General features: G+C 36.6%; 1 protein-coding gene across 1 annotated transcript in view; it reads left to right on the top strand.

Annotated features, from left to right (window-relative positions):
* DHX9 (DExH-box helicase 9) overlaps positions 1 to 18,343 on the top strand; it is a 52,653-nt gene that overhangs the window by 7,549 nt on the left and 26,761 nt on the right. The window contains exons 3-11 of the mRNA XM_007450132.1: positions 7,330 to 7,444; positions 10,043 to 10,155; positions 10,761 to 10,909; positions 13,277 to 13,323; positions 14,844 to 14,980; positions 15,266 to 15,355; positions 15,461 to 15,622; positions 15,762 to 15,839; positions 16,379 to 16,570. Of these exons, the coding sequence (XP_007450194.1) occupies positions 7,330 to 7,444; positions 10,043 to 10,155; positions 10,761 to 10,909; positions 13,277 to 13,323; positions 14,844 to 14,980; positions 15,266 to 15,355; positions 15,461 to 15,622; positions 15,762 to 15,839; positions 16,379 to 16,570 (1,083 nt within the window). The remainder of the gene's footprint in view (positions 1 to 7,329; positions 7,445 to 10,042; positions 10,156 to 10,760; positions 10,910 to 13,276; positions 13,324 to 14,843; positions 14,981 to 15,265; positions 15,356 to 15,460; positions 15,623 to 15,761; positions 15,840 to 16,378; positions 16,571 to 18,343) is intronic.

Here is an 18,343-nt window from a genome sequence, read left to right on the forward strand (position 1 = left end):
GTTTGTCCCTCTTCTAAAGGTTACCAGCTAGGTTTTTTTCCAAAATTATTATGAACTCATTGATTCAAATATATAACATTTTAATCCATTATTTTTATTGTTGATGTTTATTTTAAGTTGTCCCATTTTGGACCAGTAGGACCCTCTTCACATTGATTTCTAAGTTCATTTAACCTTAGTCTTTGATCACTTTCATGCTTTGTGGCATACCATCTGTTTGGCTCAACTTGAATTTTCCTATCTCAGATCTGGAATCAGCCATTTCTTAAGATCCCTGGTTCTTTTCACTGGGGGTTGATTTTTAGAGGCCACAAACTGAGTGCCAGAAATTACTACTAAATTGGTCATTGTTTTAGCTTTTTCAGTGTACACAGCTTGGGAAAAATTTTTCCAAGACAAGATATATTTTGAGTTCAACCTGATGCTCTCAGTTTAAATTCAGAATTGCAGGGCTTTTGCTTAACTTCAGTGTAGATCTGTATGTCCATTTTCCCCCAATCCAAAAACCATGGTTCCTTGCAGTGCCCCAACATACTCTGTTGCTTTATTCAATATACATGTACAACAGTCTCCACTGTAAATTCCACTGCTACCACCAATAATACGATTACTGAAAAGTTTAACATTTTTTGCAGTTCTTTTCATATCTAGGGTGTATCCTACTATATAGACATACAAATTACTGCACTTCAAAGTTTGAAATAATTCCTGTTTGTGATCATACTGTCATCTCTATACTCAGGTTCATCTGTTTCATTTTGCTTTTGATTTTTAGGGATCACCTTTTTAAAATCGGAGTACTGAATTAAATAGTTACATAGTTTTGATGTTAAATTAACAAAAGAAGTATATTTAGAAAAGTCTGGCTTCTGTTCCTGCCTCCTCCATCCTTTTTCCTGTCTTCCAGTTTTTTGTTTTTGTTATATAGTTTTTGGTCAAACTTTTTCTAACTATAAGCAAAAAAAAAAAAAAGTATATATATTACTATCCCTTATCCCAACTCTTTCTTAAATTAATACTATCTTATTGTGTACACTTTTTTTTTCTTTACCTACCTGTTTTTCACTTCCATAGTACCATAGTTTATTCAACTAGCCTCTATTGATGGAGTTTTGTACTGTCTTTTTACTGTTACTTAACAAATGCTGACATGAATAGCCTATGTATTATGCATATGTATGCATATTAATTTTTGTATTTTTGCTAATCTGTCTGTGGGACAGATTCCTTGAAATGGGATTGCTGGGTCAAAGGATATATGCCCATGTGATTTTGCAAGCTATTACAGTTTTCTCTCTCCATAGGATAGGAATTGTATTATTTTGCAGTTTTCACCATTTCAGTCATTTCCAGTGGTTCTCAGTAGGGGCAGCTGCCCCCCACCGGGGTGGGGTGTCAGTGGCAATATATAGATAACATTTTTGACCAAGGGGGCAGGGGTGGGCTGCTACTGGCATCTAGTGGGTAGAGGCCAGGGATAGTCCCCCACAACAAAGAATTAACTGTCCAAAATGTCAGTAGTGTCAGGGTAGAGAAACCTCAGTCTACCACCTCACCACTGCTCTATTTTTGTCAGTCTGTGGTAGATATCTCAGTATACCTTTAATTTGCCTTCCTCTTATTTTGAGTGAAGTTGAAGATCTTTTGGCATTTAAGGGCCATTTGCATTTCTTTTTCAATGAACTTGTTCATATATTTTACTCATTTTTCTCTTATTTTTTAAGTTATTTGCATATTAGCAATAGTAATCCTTTATCTGTGATATGTTACAAATTTTTTTTTTCCAGTTTGTCCTTTATATCTTTGTTTTTGCGTGTGGTATTTTCTGCCATACCAAAAAAAGATGTTCTTAGTGTAAACTGAATACTCTCCCACCCCTCCCTTTTTTTTACCTAATTGGTGTTCAGCTTTATTTTTCACATCCTCCATCTCAACACACTCTTCGTCTTCTCTATTACCCCGTCTTCGTGATTTTCTTCCTGTCTCTCCGACTGCTCCTTAATTTTGTGTTCTGTCATTCTCTCACTTAGTAGGGTATGGTCCTATACCCTTAAGTATTCCATACCATAGTTATCCCATCCTTTGTTCATACTACTCTGTAAGCTTTGCATTCTATCAGGTATTGGTACTTGAATCTTTTTTGTAATGAATGCATCAATCCTTAACTTTTACTTAGACTAAACCATAATTAATCTTTTGATACCACTTGACATGGAGCTGTATATTTCTTCATCTTGAACAAAACCGTTCACCTCAGTAGATCAACTTTAAACAAACAGGCATTCCCCAAAAAAGTGACCGCAGTGAGAATTTATGAAACTTCCCTGTACAACTTGTCTCTTTTCCTAAACTTGAATTTTTAAATTATGTACAATGAACAGTTTTTCTGGCCTTGCTTCCTTCTATTAGATGAAAATCTTTTTGGTTTTTGATGGGGATTTTGTTTGATTTATTCATAGGAACAGTATGCCCTCTGAAATAATGAACCTATTTTGTCACCTCTGTTGGGCGGGGGGTTGGTCACATCAATCTGTAGGTGAGTCTACGTTGAATACTGTGTTGAATTCTTAATGTAATATTGCAAGATTATCAGAATGCTTGAACCATTGTACATTTCACCGTATCACCTATATCAACAGATTTAGTCGTTTTGATAGTCTTTTTAAAAATTATTTAAGAGAGAAAAAATGATAGTGTTTTAATTTGTGTTTCTTTCGTTATTAATAAGTAGACCATTTGTTCTAAATGTTAATTATTTCTAACTTCCTTCTTTTAATTGTCTATTTGCTTATCTATTGGTAGTTCATGTTTTACTGTTAGTTCTCGAATTAAAAAAATAACATTTTTTTACAGTGTTTAATACATGTTCATTGCAGAAATTTTAGAAAACATAAAGATTATGAAAAAGACAACATAAATAAACCATAGTATTGCCAGTGTCGCTAAAATCTGTATTTTTACTTAGATATTTAAATGCGTATTTTAACATGATAGAATACAAATTGCGTATACTATTTTATAACCTTGTTTTTTCGCTTATCTTAATATAATAAACATTTTCTCATGTCATTAAACGTTCCTTAAGGCAGAGCCAAGTTTATGCACGGTGACGCGCCTTTTAATACCCCTTTCTGCATCTTAATCTTAATAGATCAGTAAATGTAAAAAAGGAAATCCTTCGTATCTTAGTGCTGCTATAACAAAGTACCATAGACTGAGTGGCTTACTTATCACACTTACATAAGCTGCGGAAGTGTTAAGATAAAGGTTCTGTCTGATTCAGTGTCTGGTGAAAGAGCTCTCTGCTTTGCTTTTTTTTTTTTTTTAGTAAGGGCACTGTACCCTGTCAGGAGGGCTCCACTCTCATGGCCTTATCACCTCCCATAGGCCCTGACTCCTGGTACTATCACATTGGAGCTTAGGATTTCAATATATATGAATTTTGGGGAGACACAGGCATTTAATCCATAATACTCCCCATCACTGGAAAGTAGGAAGTTGTCCCACTAACAAAACCTCAATCTTGAAGAAATTTTTTCTTAAGTTGATGTAGATAGAGAGTGAGGTAGAATGGAATTGTGGCCCTGGAGTGGCAAGGTGGTGGAAAGAGGAAAGACAAGTAAACATTGTGGCACCAGTGCTGCTCACTGGTTTTTTGCTGGGACCTGGCTATTAACGGTGTCCCAGGAGTAGGCTGTACTTTGCCTCAAGCCCTATGCTATCTGTATAAAGAAATCTTTCAGTCAAAAAGATTGAAAATAAAGACATAAATAAAGCTGTACCAGGCAAATGAAGTACAAAATAAAGTAGGAGTAGCAATATTAATATCAGAGCAAACTTTAAGGAAGGAAGCAGCAAAGACAACAAAGACAAAGAAACATCAATTCACAGTGTATCAGTCTGTCTAGCATTAGAAATACTAATGTATGTATTGGCAGAACCAAGATGGTAATGGGAGACAGTGGCAAAGGGACCAAAAAATTCCAAACACTTGGAAATTTGAATTCTTACTTCGAAGTGAAAATTTAAAATTATAATTACAGACTGTTTAGATAACATTGTCTATCAAAACTCTGGAGTGCCAGAGGAATATTCTATTCAAAGGAACATCATCGAATGCTTTTATTTTTATACAAGGGATAGTTTTTTAAATGAATGGGCTAATAAGTTTCAATTCAGGAAGATACACCAGATAAAACAGGAAGAAATTAAAGGCAAAATCAGAAATTGCTGAATTAGAAAGGAAAAAAGTATCAATAAAAGTGATAAGTAAAAATTTTTGATGTTCTTTGTAAAAGATAAATAGTCCATCCCAAGTCTAATTAAGAAAAAAGTAACTAGATTCACAGTCCTTTATCAAAAACTCACGTGGTTAGATGGGTTTGAGAATGCAGCATGTTTTGTATTTGAGAAAAGTAATTTGTTGCACATACCATATCTTATGACACCTCTAGCAGATCTGAGTCAGAACTGTGTAATCCGACTTTTTTACTATATCACATTGATGAGTGTAGAAGAAATATCTACTCAGTGATCAACTTAATAGAGGTTTTAAAAAACACATGTGACAGGATTAAGTGCTTATTACCAATAAGGTACTTAGGAAATGGAGTAGAAAAATACTTCCTAGACATGCTAAAAGGTATCATCTAAAAATAATAGTGAACACTGTACTAAAAAAGTGCTGCTCAAAGTGTTTGTTACAGTTTGTGAGGAGGTAAATACAGAAATGAGTAAGAATTTAGAAATACTTAATGATGTTTTGACAGTAAACTTGTATTTGTTGAATCTAATAATTAGAAAACTTGGGCTTGTATTTTATGTTTTTCTATTTCATATTTCTAGGGATTTATTTTTGGTATATTTTACAAAAATATTGTTTCCAGTGGATTAGGGGAAAAAACTCAAAGCCAGTTCTTAATTGCGGATAGTTGGAGATGCCCTGTGCTAGGGGAACTTCTGTAAAGTTAAAACAAGACCAAGGTGTCCACTGTCACCACCATTACTCAGTGTAATGCAGTAAATAAAAAGGAATAAAAGGAATATGTAGAAAGAAATGAGGTGTAAATATTATAAAGAATTTAATTGGACACATATCTTACTATAATAGTAAAAATTATAAAGAACTTGTGCATATGTAGTTTGTAGGACCTGTAAGAACAGTGCAATGGATTTTCACTGAAGGATAGCATCAAGAACTCTTAAGAGTCTGAGATTTTACTGAACTTGCAAGCTAACAGTTCAGACGCCACAGTTTCATAGATACTGACAGAAGACACAAGACTTCTGAGTCAGAGACAAAGGATGTTACTCATGGGATAGTAGGCACCATATTCTTCATGTTTGCCTCAGTTCCCCCTTGTCCCTGAACCCCTTGGGGGGCGGTGTGGAGTAGGTCCAGGTGGATGCTGAGGACACAGTGGGTCTGTATCACAGCTGAGGCACCTGAGCTTAGGAAAGCCCCCCAGTGTTGGGGGGCTGCTGGCAAAGCTGCCGGCTATCTTTATGATACTTGTTAGGAAACAAACCTGCCTCCTACCCTGGAGGAAGATATTGTCTTCATCTTGCAAGTTTATTTGCTCTCCAAGCATCCTTGAAAAAATGTTTAAATAAAGCTTGAAAAAGCATGAGATATCTGTGGGGGATTGTCTCAGCAGATAGAAAAGTGATGAAATGTAGAGCCACATATTTGGGCACGCATGTTACTGGAAGATGTCAGCCGGTGGGAGTGTAAGACAGCAGCCAGCTCATTGTCAGGAAGTCGTGTTCTCCCTGAGTAAGTTCTATAAATTTAACATAATATTTGGTAAATTAGATGAAAAAGGTAATTAGGAAAAATTACTGCTGAAGAATTTGAAGAAGTTAAAAGTATTAGCCATTCCTACTATATATTAATAAAGATTTTAAATTATTTTTAGTTTGCAGTAACTAAATTTGCATGATACTAGTTTCAAGATGGGGAGGGATGGTATATGCATACATGTGCCTATGTGTGTATGCAAATAACGTAGAACAGGTCTCAGGATAGGAAAGGCCATTTTACTGAGGTGTCACAGCAGAAACTAGATTTGACTGCAGAAACAAAAAATAACGTTAAGCAGCGTTTAACAAAGTTAAAATGAAAAGGACAGATTATTTTGCAACTTGTATGACACAGTGAATAGCACTGAAATATTAAATTCTTAGAAATTAGTGGGAATGATGAATTATCCAGATAGAATAATGGGCAAAGAAAATGTAAATGAAAATAACCGGTCGCCATAACAACAAAACAAAACTAATACTGGTAAGATGTAAGACGTATGCTGTAATTCCGAGGATTGGTGAGGCTGTGGGGAAATAGGTTCTCATATAGAGTGCAAGCTTGGAAGTCAGCCTTTCTGTAGAGCGCTATGGTGCTTTTTTAAATCTTGATGCCTTTTAACCCAGGAAGTTCCCTTTCGTGAATTTTTCCCAAAAGAAATAAGCCAAAGTACAAAGAGTTTATGGCAATGCTGTTTTATGATTTAAGATTGGCTACAATCTGAATGTCTGTTAACATGGAGACTGTGATCTCTAACAGTTCCTATTTTTCTTTTCTGGTAGTATTGTATTATACTTGACATACTGTGTGTGTATTTGTTGTTTATTTAGCTCTGTAAGAATACAGAATTAGAATGTAGCTGTTTGAATATAGCTCTGTAACTACAGAACATCTGGTTGGTTCATTATTTTATCCTCAGTACCCATAATAATGTCTACCATGTAGACGTCTCTTAACAGATGCTTCTTGGAAGTTGAACATGTTTATAAAGGTATTAAGTGAAGGGACTTCCCTGGTGGTCCAGTGGTTCAGAATCTGCCTTCCAATGCAGGGGATGCGGGTTCGATCCCTCGTCGGGGAACTAAGATCCCCCGTGCTGCGGGGCAGCTAAGCCCATGCATTCCACAACTACTGAGCCTGCGCGCTCTAGAGCCTGAGCACCACAACTAGAGAGAAGCCCATGTGCCGCAACTGAGACCTGACACAGCCAAATAAATAAATATTTTATTTAAAAAAAGATATTAAGTGGAAAAGTCAAATTAACTATACAGCATAAACTTTTTGTGGAAAAACTGTATTCATCTACATAATTATGTAATCTCCAGATGGAAAATTATGAATATTTTTACTGCCCTATCCTTTTCTGCCTGAAATGAGAGCATAATAGTTTTATAATACTGAAAAAACAAAGATGTTAATATTATGAGGAAAGGAGGGGTGACACGTGGACCTCCTCTAAGAATAAAAGAATTTAATAGTCTTTGAAGGCAATATTATTGACACTGCCTTGACTTTTCCTCTTGCAGGTAGCACCCCCTCCGCCCCCAATTACTGATGCACCTGACAGCACAGCAGATACTGGTGGAGGTTTACCAACAACCATGGGAGGACCTCTTCCTCCCCATCTGGCTCTCAAGGCAGGTAAGGGACTTGAATGTGTGCACATGACTGAGAATAAGATACACAATCTTGCATGGTCATCATCTTTCTTTCTCACTTGGATAGATGGAAATAACTATAGTAAACTCATAATTTTCAGAGAACCCAAGAACTACATAAACTTGCGAATACCACCAGATTATTTAATCTCTTTTATAAATTGCTACAGCTCAATTCCTTGCTGTCATTAGCTTTTACTAGTTTTTGATCTCTGGATAGATTTTGCACAGGCTAGAACATTTGGTTAAAGAGGTCTTATTTACTGCCCTTTCTTGTTTCTAACTTATTTCTACCAAATATATTGTAGGCTTGTTTGTTTGCCTTGTGGATCCCAGTCATTGCTGAATTCTATATATACCCAAACTTTATTAGTGTGTCCACTGTAGGGTAGATTAAGTGGAATATTTGTCAAATTGCCTAAGTCTCAGATCCAGTGTTTATGAAACAAGAATAGCAGTAGTACTTACTTATAAGATTATTATGAAAAGTAAACTTTTAAAAAGCATATAATAAACTTGGTAGAGTTTCAGTCAATATTAACTACTATTTTTAGTTATTCTGCTTTCTCGTCAAGATTCATCACTTTTCAACACCTTTTAAGCTTCTCCTTATTTCCGTCTCTAGCACTAGTAGTTAGCTTTCTTTCAGGATCATACTTAGCAAAGAAATCATTTAATCAGCTATTATTGGGTTGGCCAAAAAGTGCCTTTGGTTTTTAAGTAAAAATAAAAGACACATTTTTCATTTTCACCAAGAACTTTATTGAACAACGTATCCATCCTTTTGTTCCACTACCTTCTGCCGTTTTTTAGGCAACTTGATAATTCCATCTTCCCAAAACATTTTAGCTTTTTGAGCAAAAAACTGTTCTAGGTGCCTTTTACAGTCTTCCAGGGAATTGAAATTTTTTACCATTAAGAGAATTTTATAAAGAGCTAAATAAATGGCAATCTGAAAGTGCAATGTCTAGTGAATACGGTGGATGAATCGGAACTTCCCAGCCAAGCTGTAGCAGTTTTTGCCTGGTCATCAAAGAAACATGTGGTCTTGCATTATCCTGGTGGAAGGTTATGCGTTTTCTGTTGACTAATTCCAGGCGCTTTTTGTCGAGTGCTGCTTTCAGTTGGTCTAATTGGGAGCAGTACTTGTTGGAATTAATGGTTTGGTTTTCTGGAAGGAGCTCATTAATAGAGGACTCCCTTCCAGTCCCACCATATACACAACATCACCTTCTTTGGATGAAGACAGGCCTTTGTTGTGGTTGGTAGTGGTTCATTTCGCTTGCCCCATGATCTCTTCCATTCCACATTATTGTACAGTACCCACTTTTCATCACCTGTCACAATTTGTTTTAAAAACAGAACGTTTGGGACTTCTCTGGTGGTACCGTGGTTAAGAATCCGCCTGCCAGTGCAGGGGACATGGGTTTGAGCCCTGGTCCAGGAAGATCCAACATGCCATGGAGCAACTAAGCCCTTGCGCCACTACTGAGCCTGCACTCTAGAGCCCGCGAGCCACGGCTACTGAAGCCCGTGTGCCTAGAGCCCGCACAGTGCAACTAAGAGTAGCCCCCACTCACCACAACTAGAGAAAGCAGCAATGAAGACCCAGTGCAGCCAAAAATAAATAAATAAAATAAATTTTAAAGTAATAATTAAAAAATAAATTAAAACGGAGCATTTTCATTGTGTTTAAGTAGAGAATCACATGCGGGAAGTACAGACAAGAAGGCTTTTTCTGCTTAATATACGTGGAACCCAAACATCAAAATGATTAACATAACCAAGCTGGTGCAAATGATTTTCAACAGTTGATTTGGATATTTTGAGCATGTCAGCTATTTCCCATGTGGTATAACATTGAATGTTCTCAGTTAATGTCTCGATTTGATCGCTGTCAACTTCAACTGGTCTGCCTGACCGTGGAGAAATCTCTAGCACGAAATTTCACAAACCACTTCTGACACGTTCGATCAGTCACAGCACCTTCTCCACACACTGCACAAATCTTTTTTTGCATTTCGGTAGCGTTTTCACCTTTCTTGAAATAATAAAGCATAATATGCCAAAAATGTTGCTTTTTTTCCTTCCATCTTCAGTATTAAAATGGCTACACAAAAATTCACCAATTTTGATAAGTCTTTTATTAAATGCTCGCTGATATGACAGCTGTCACATACAGTCTAACAAAATTGTTTTAAATGAAGTTGAAGACAACTTTAAGTGCTCCTAGAGCCATCTTACAGGAAAAATCTGAACGAACCTTTTGGCCAACCCAATACATATGCAACAACTTAAAGCTACATTGATAACATATGCTAGGTTATCAGTCACTTACGATCATTACTTGTAGCACCCCCCTGTATACCATCTTTGGAATTAGCAATTTAGACCTGTATTCAGTCACGTAACACTTTCCAGGTAAGTCATAGAGGTTTCAGACCCATTTCCAAATAACTGAAATGTTAGATTTCTAATAATGGAGTGCTAAAATCTAAATTAGGAGTATTTTTTTTTTAATATTTAGGATCTTAATACAGTTTGATTTATCAAGGGAACAATCATTTTCTTCCCGTAATAGAAAATAATTCTGGAATTGGGGCCTCTGGCTATGGTGCTCCTGGGCCCACCTGGGATCGAGGAGCCAATTTGAAGGATTATTACTCAAGAAAAGAAGAGCAAGAAGTACAAGCGGTAAGGCTGTAACCCTGTGTTACACCTCCTGGAATGTGATTTAGGACTTGGTTCATGGCAAGGTTTAAGATATTTGCAACTTAATAAGTTGGTGATTGTTTTAAGTAGTTGTTTGAGACTGATTGTTCACCCAAAACACCATAAACCTAAGCTGCCTGTTAAATCTGGTCATTAGAATTGCCTGTGAAATAAAACAGTTTTTCATGGTGTTAATATAATAAAAGATCTCTTCTGCTTTGTAGGAAATGTAGTTGCCTCAGTAAACGTCCTTTCATGAGCACTCGTAGTAAAAGCGTTTTCATAAGACAGAACACTTACTTTTCCACTTGATATATGTAAAGTGTTAAAACCAGCGTAAAAAATTTTGTCAAAGGTTTCTTTGGAACAGTTTAAATACAGTACGTTAACTAATAGCTTGTTTATACAATAGGGCCATCACATGGAGTAAAAACTAAATTCTGGCTCAATTTTGACTAGGATTAGAAACTTAAAAAAACAACTTTTGCATTATAAAGCATGGTACAAAAAAGCTATTGTTATAAATTTTTGTGCGTTAAGTGTACATAACTAAACTTAGTGCAGCCAAATTATCATTGATTCAACAGACCCTTGAATCCGAAGAAGTGGATTTAAATGCTGGGCTACATGGAAACTGGACCTTGGAAAATGCTAAGGCTCGTCTGAACCAATATTTCCAAAAAGAAAAGATCCAAGGAGAATATAAGTACACCCAAGTGGGTCCTGATCACAACAGGTTTGCTTGTTTCACTCTTTGCCTTCTGTAGTAAGTTAGGGTTTTGTATAGTCATTCTATTTTTGTACGTGCTATCTGGTTCAGTTTGTGGATTAGCAGCAAATTGGGAGGATATGTTACTTTGCCCGAGAAAAATTGTTATTGGTTTGTAATGTGCAGTTTACCATGGTTTTCACTTAGGAGTGTGATTTTAGCTGTGTAAGAAGTTCTGCACAAATCTCCTGTTTGTGTTGGTAGACTTTTAGGTTCTCGTATGGATCTGAGAGGCAAAACTCATAGCCACAAGTAGTGGTTTGTCCATAATTGACTTAAAAATCAGCCAGAGGTAGTGAGTTTATTGTTCACTGTGGTATTAGAGGCAGTTATAATGTTTATTTCTTCAACGCGTCAAGTTAGACACTTAAGTTTAGAGTGTTCAGAGGTAGATGGCATTGCATCTAGGTCCAAAGTTCCCATCAGCTTGGAAAGTTGCCAGCTCTTCAGTCCTATTGAACTTTTAAGGGCTTATTGTAAAGCTGAAGGAGAGCCTCAATCTTTGTATGTGAGTTAAATTAGCACACTTTTATTCTGTTAAATTTATAAAACTGAACATAAAGGGAGGAGGTTGTTCTAACAGTGACAGTATGTTTCTCAGCCTGCTTGCTGTTCTTCCTGAGAGCATTCCAGGGTGTAGTAATTATTACTCCCAGGAAGGCTCATATGGATTAGACTCTTCTGGGGGCACTATATTTTATTGGAAGGGAGGGGATGTTATAATGGAAATCTGGATGATTTAATTTGCTGTCCTTATATGAAATAAATTATTCAAAATACATCAAAAGTTTTTCCCTTGAAAATCAAAGGGTTCTTTGGTTGCATCTAGCAGCTCTAAAATAATAACTAACAAAAAACTTTGACACTGGTCAAAATGATGTTCAGAGCATGGTTCCCCCTGCTTCGCACTGTTTTGTTCAATCCTGAATTCTCAAATACTTAAATTTAATGTGAGACTTTTTTAAACCCTCAAAGATCATAAAGGAAAGATTCATTTGTTGATGATTTTTTTAAAAAAATATTTTGTTTTTCTGCACTGATTGGGCTTAGCACTTGGTGACTTTAAGAACAGTTAGATAATTTAAGTATGCCTCAAGCGTATTATAAACTTTTTTTTAAGTGTCTTATTGGCTTCTGATACAAAGTTGAAGAATTCAGGCTATGGTGAGGAAGGCAGAGAAGTTGGGGGAGCTAGGACAGCATTGCTCCTTATATGTCCTTTATTTAAAGGCATAACAGACAGCAACACCAGAGGTCTGTGTTCATACACACATGTGCTGCTGCTTAGGCTGAACTAAGCAATCACATGGGAAACTATTGTAAACTGATTTCTGGTGTTGCTGTTCCCCCTAGGTGGAGGAGAATGAGATTGAGTGCTGACTTTAAGCCTGGCTGAGAAACATACTGGCATCGGTGTCATTAATGAAAGGGTGGATGTTGTTCCCTTGAAAGCCAGTGGCCTTTGACCCCTGAAGCCGCTGTGCCTGAAGGTCAGTTCACATGAGGTATAGGAAGGAATCTAACATTTATTTTTTTTCTAAAGTCTCACCTAACCTTTTATTCACAGCACAAACTCAAGGTTAGAATGTACATGAGTAGTGGAAGGGATCAGAAAGCATAGTTTTCAAAGGGCATTTTTGCCCTTGTTAAAACCTAAATTTATTCCCTAGAATCTGCTAGCAATTTTAGCTATAATTTTCAAAAATATTTTGTTCTCCAGGACCTGATTTAAATAAAGTGTGATATAAGTAAGCTAAATATTTTGTTATCAAGGGCTGCTTCCAACTGCAGGCAGATATCAGACCCCCGCCTCAGAAACCACTGACATGTGCACAGTGGTTGTACACCCATGTGTATGTGTGCATACTTGCATATATTTAGTTTATCTTAGCAGATTGAAATCATTAGTGGGTGGCCCATGCAAAGGAATCTTAAAACAATCACAACTGTAATTTAAGGAGTTTTAGGCCTATTTTATTCCACGGCCTCAAGCTGAGTGGAAAATTCCTTTTCACTGAATGTATTCTAGCTATTCAGACTGCAACCTGTGAAATAAGAGTTAAAAGTAAGTAAATATAGAACCAAAAACCCTAACATTTTCTTTTTGTGAACAGTTGGTTCATCAGCTTTGATTACAGCTGTCTCGTGCCATGTTGTGCATTATTTGAAGTTTATGTACTTCATTTGTTCGAGGATTGAACAGACATAAGTGTTTACAGTGGTTTTTTGCTTTGATTTGCCTAAGCAGTTGGAAAGCCTGCCTGACTGGGGAGTCCTGGATTTAATAATTTCTAAGAGTGAAATTTCTAACCTTGTTTATATATATTCTTACAGGAGCTTTATTGCAGAAATGACCATTTATATCAAGCAGCTGGGCAGAAGTAAGTGCTTCCCTGATACTCTGAGCCTTGTATAGTGGAGTAGTATTCGCTTTAAAGTCTTGAGCCACATATATGTAAGCTTTATTTAATTTGATGGAGTCCATGATATAAGGTAGCATTTAGGGTATTTTAGAATATTAGAAGGCCCAGTTTCCCATTTTTGCATGTGAAAAGAAAGATTGTTAGTTTACATTTCAAAGGGTAAGAGGTGGTAGGCTACTGAAGAATCTGCCACTGTCAGAGAATTTTAAAATGTTTTTTTATCTTTCTACATAAAAGATATAATTCCTTTGGGTAAGGCTAGCTAGGTGACATTTAGAAAGGAGTTAATCAGATGACAGGATGGGAGGCCTAAAAGTGAATGTGAGCATTTAAGAGTCACAGAGTCAAGAAGAAAAGGTGAGGTTACCCTGAGGAAGCACTTAAGGAATAGGTTGGGGTTATTCTTAAAGGAAGTAGAAAGGCAAAGATATATTGCCTTTATTCTTAGTAAGTTTAAAGCAAGCAGTGTGTCATGCTTGAAAGTATGGAATAGCCCTGTGTACCTGGTTTTGTTACTAACAAGTATTGTGACTTTGAATAAATCACACCTACATTGCTGGGACTCAATTTACTTCACTAAAAATTGGGAGAAACGGCTGAAGATTCTTTCCAGTTTAAGAATTCTGCAACTAACTCTGATGACTTAAATTTAGTATATCAAAGACTGCTAATAGAATCAAGCCTTTGAATGAATCATGAGGAGATGATGTTGAATTTTTTTACCCTAGACCTTAAAGATAAGTTACTCTGTGTGAATGGGAGTTTGTTTTAAACTTATTGGAACACAGCTACAGTCATTTGTTTATGTCAGGGAAGAGCAAACTTCTGTAAAAGTCCAGATAAATACTTTAAGCTTAGTGGGTCACATATATCACACATTATTTCTGTCTTATATTTATGACTCTTTAAAAATTTTACAACATTTTTAGTTCCTGGGCCCATAGGTTTGTCAAACCCTGGTTTAAGTATTGTCAGTGAATGCTTTCACACTTGAGAGACAGAGCTGAGTAATTGTGACAAGAGACGATGTGGCCTGCAAAGCCTAAAATATTTATTTTCTGACCCTTTATCGAAGAAGATTGGTGTCTCCTGGTCTAGGGACTTTGGGCCCATTTTCTTTCCTTTGATTTGCTTTTTGATCCTTTACTTTTCAGAAGTTAAACTCTCTTTTCTTCCCCTGTTTTAATGCCACATGATGTTAATAATAACAACTTGGTTGAAATAGGTTATTTGCTTTTATAATGATTTGTATGTGTCTTAGTGTGTGCCTGTAATCAAGATGGTTGGCTATTTAGTTGATAAGCTGTTAAAGTATGGCTTTTGGTTAACAGTTAGAATGAAGAGGAACTTAGAACTCATAACATACTGTATTTTAGGGCAGCTTTTGTACCTTACCTCCTAGTTGCTTATGTTGAGATGTTTTCTTTACTTAGACGATTTATCCTTCTGTCGTTGGTAATCCTGACCTTAAATTATAGGGATTTTTGCACGCGAACATGGATCAAATAAAAAATTGGCAGCACAGTCCTGTGCGCTGTCACTTGTCAGACAACTCTACCACCTTGGAGTGATTGAAGCTTACTCTGGACTTACAAAGAAGAAAGAAGGAGAGACAGTGAGTCTTTAGACTTAGTAGCCCAAAGAGATATTTTAAGATTCAATTTAGCTTCTGTTTAATATTTGGCTAAAGAAGTTTGATAGTTCTGGGACTCTCGCCTCAAGAAATGGAACTGGCCCTACTAATCATCATTAAGTAATTCTTTCACGAGGGAACTGACTTGTTGGGTTTAGGACTATTGTAGACCTAATGTTGACTGCATACTCTTAACCCTACTGTAGTAGATTTGAGTAGTGTTTGTGTGTATGTTACATGATTTTCATGGCCATCCCTTTTCTGTAGGTGGAGCCTTACAAAGTTAACCTTTCTCAAGATTTGGAGCATCAGCTGCAGAACATCATTCAAGAGCTAAATCTTGAGATCGTGCCCCTAGTAAGCATACAGCTATTTAGTTTACCTTTGTATTGTACTTCTCTAGTCAGACAAACAACCAGTATTGTTTTTTGGTTTTGTTTTGTTTTCTGTTATTTTTAATAGCCTGATGATCCTTCTGTGCCTGTTGTACTCAACCTTGGCAAATTGGCTCATTTTGAGCCATCTCAGCGGCAGAACCAAGTGGGCGTGGTTCCTTGGTCACCTCCACAATCCAACTGGAATCCTTGGACTAGTAGCAACATTGATGAGGGGCCCCTGGCTTACGTGAGTGCAACATTATTTTTGAGATCAGACTCTTCGTGTTTTACTTTTGAATATATTTCATTAGGATATCTAGATAAAAAATGATTCATTTTGAAGCTGAATTATGCTTTTGTGTGATTGTTGCCTTCTCATTTTACAGGCTACTCCAGAACAAATAAGCATGGACCTCAAGAGTGAATTAATGTATCAGCTGGAACAGGATCATGATTTGCAAGCAGTAAGTCTGTGAAGTATTTAGACATAAGGTGCTCGCAGTCTCAGAACTTTATAGGTATGGGCAGAAGGACAGCGAATAATATGTTTTTGCCCTTTCTAGTAAGGTAGATCAAAGATACTAACCTAACTGCTAATTCTAGTTACCTCTGAGGGTAGTTGTGAGTTAAGGGCCTGTGATTCTTAAAGTGGAAGATGTGGGATAATAACTGGGTTTTTTTGTGGTAGTTTTTTGGTATTTTCTGAATGAAGCAACTTAAAATGTTAGAAGAAAGGGAATGTATATGTAATGTCTAGGGAGAAAAGGAGGAAAATAAGGGTGTGGATAAGGCCAAAAGATAGATTCTTCAGAAATTTAATGGAAAAAGACCATTCAACTAGAGATATAAATATATACATTCTTTTATGAAAAAGTATATTTTGAATATGCAGCCAGTGGAAAGGAATAACTTTTTATAGAGATGGCAATTTTTTTTTAGAATTAAGATATTGTTTCTAATATATATGTTGGTAGAAATTTGAGGTGTAACTTTTCTAATACAGATCTTACAGGAGAGAGAGTTACTGCCTGTGAAGAAATTTGAAAGTGAAATCCTGGAAGAAATTAGTCAAAATCCAGTTGTTATTATCCGAGGCGCTACTGGATGTGGTAAAACCACACAGGTTCCCCAGTTTATTCTAGATGACTTTATCCAGAATGACCGAGCAGCAGAGTGTAATATTGTAGTAACTCAGGTAAGTAGCAAGCCAGCTTACGAGGTCTGTGCCTGGTGTGGATAGGGTTTGAGAGGTGGAAACACCTAGAAGCCTGACCATTCCTAATTCTTTGATCAACTCCCCTTTGTAGTGACATAAAATTCTGAAAGTGGTAGAGTGTTAGGCCCTTTTAAATTAAAAAAAGAAAAAGAAAGGCGTGAAAGGAATTTAAGTCTGTGTTAATCTCCAGGATAACTCACGGATAAGCTAAACTGAACCGTGTGAAGAATTCTTTTTGTCTGGGCTAGAGGGAGTCTTTGGGCCTAGAACTGAACAAAACAGAGTACTTTCTCCTTACGTTTACATCCAAACCTTGGTTCTCTTTATCTTATAAATTTAATGTTCAATAAAAATCGGTCAGAGCAAGAGTCGACAAGATAGAAAAAGATAGAAAAACAGATAAATGGTTGGCTTTAGCTGAATGCTTACTATACACCAGCTTCTGTTTTGTTTATTTGTTTGTTTTAACATCTTTATTGGAGTATAATTGCTTTACAATGGTGTGTTAGTTTCTGCTTTATAACAAAGTGAATCAGTTATACATATATATATGTTCCCATATCTCTTCCCTCTTGTGTCTCTCTTCCTCCCACCCTCCCTATCCCACCCCTCCAGGTGGTCACAAACCACCGAGCTGATCTCCCTGTGCTATGCGGCTGCTTCCCACTAGCTATGTTTTACATTTGGTAGTGTATATATGTCAATGCCTCTCTCTCACTTTGTCACAGCTTACCCTTCCCCCCTCCCCATATCCTCAAGTCCATGCTCTAGTAGGTCTGTGTCTTTATTCCCATCTTACCCCTAGGATCTTCATGACCTTTTTTTTTTTTTCCTTAGATTCCATATATATGTGTGTTAGCATACGGTATTTGTTTTTTCTCTTTCTGACTTATTTCACTCTGTATGACAGACTCTAGGTCCATCCACCTCACTGCAAACAACTCAATTTCGTTTCTTTTTATCGCTGAGTAATATTCCATTGTATATGTGTGCCACATCTTTATCCGTTCATATGTTGATGGACACTTAGGTTACTTCCATGTCCTGGCTATTGTAAATAGAGCTGCAATGAACATTTTGGTACATGACTCTTTTTGAATTATGGTTTTCTCAGGGTATGTGCCCAGTAGTGGGATTGCTGGTTTGTATGGTAGTTCTATCCAGCTTCTGTTTTAAACAGTTGATATATTTTTTTAACTCAAAGTTCATGACGCTAAGATGTAAGTACTATATTATTTAATATTTCTCTTTTAGTAACTTAAGGCACAAAGAAATTTAAAATTGTCCAAGGTTAACACAGGAAGTTGTTGAAACTAGGATTCATAACCAAACAGTTGGCCTTCAGTATTCCCCCTTTTGACTGCTACATTCTGTTGTTACCTTGCTAGCAGTAAGCAGTGCCTGCAAGTTTGTTGCAGTGCTTAGGGAAGAGCAATCTTCTTAGGTTAAAGCAGTTCCTGTCAGCTCTAACCCTGTACTTCCGGCACTTGAAAGAAGAGCATTGCAAGTAGCCAGATACTACCTCTCAGGCTGGCTCAGACCTTGACTTAGGGATTCTTAACCTGGGAAGCTTAATTGATACTCAGGGGAGAGTCATGAATCTTGAAATAGCAAAAGATGTTTGTACACATGCATTTATGTGGACATGTACAAACCATATTTTTTTAACATGTCTGAAATGAAGTATGTCTTAAAATTGGCCTCTGTATTTTATAGGAGAGTTGGGTTTGGCGGGGCCTTTAAAAGATGACT

Source organism: Lipotes vexillifer, unplaced genomic scaffold (genome assembly GCF_000442215.2).
Source record: "Lipotes vexillifer unplaced genomic scaffold, Lipotes_vexillifer_v1.1 scaffold97, whole genome shotgun sequence".
NCBI lineage: Eukaryota > Metazoa > Chordata > Mammalia > Artiodactyla > Lipotidae > Lipotes > Lipotes vexillifer.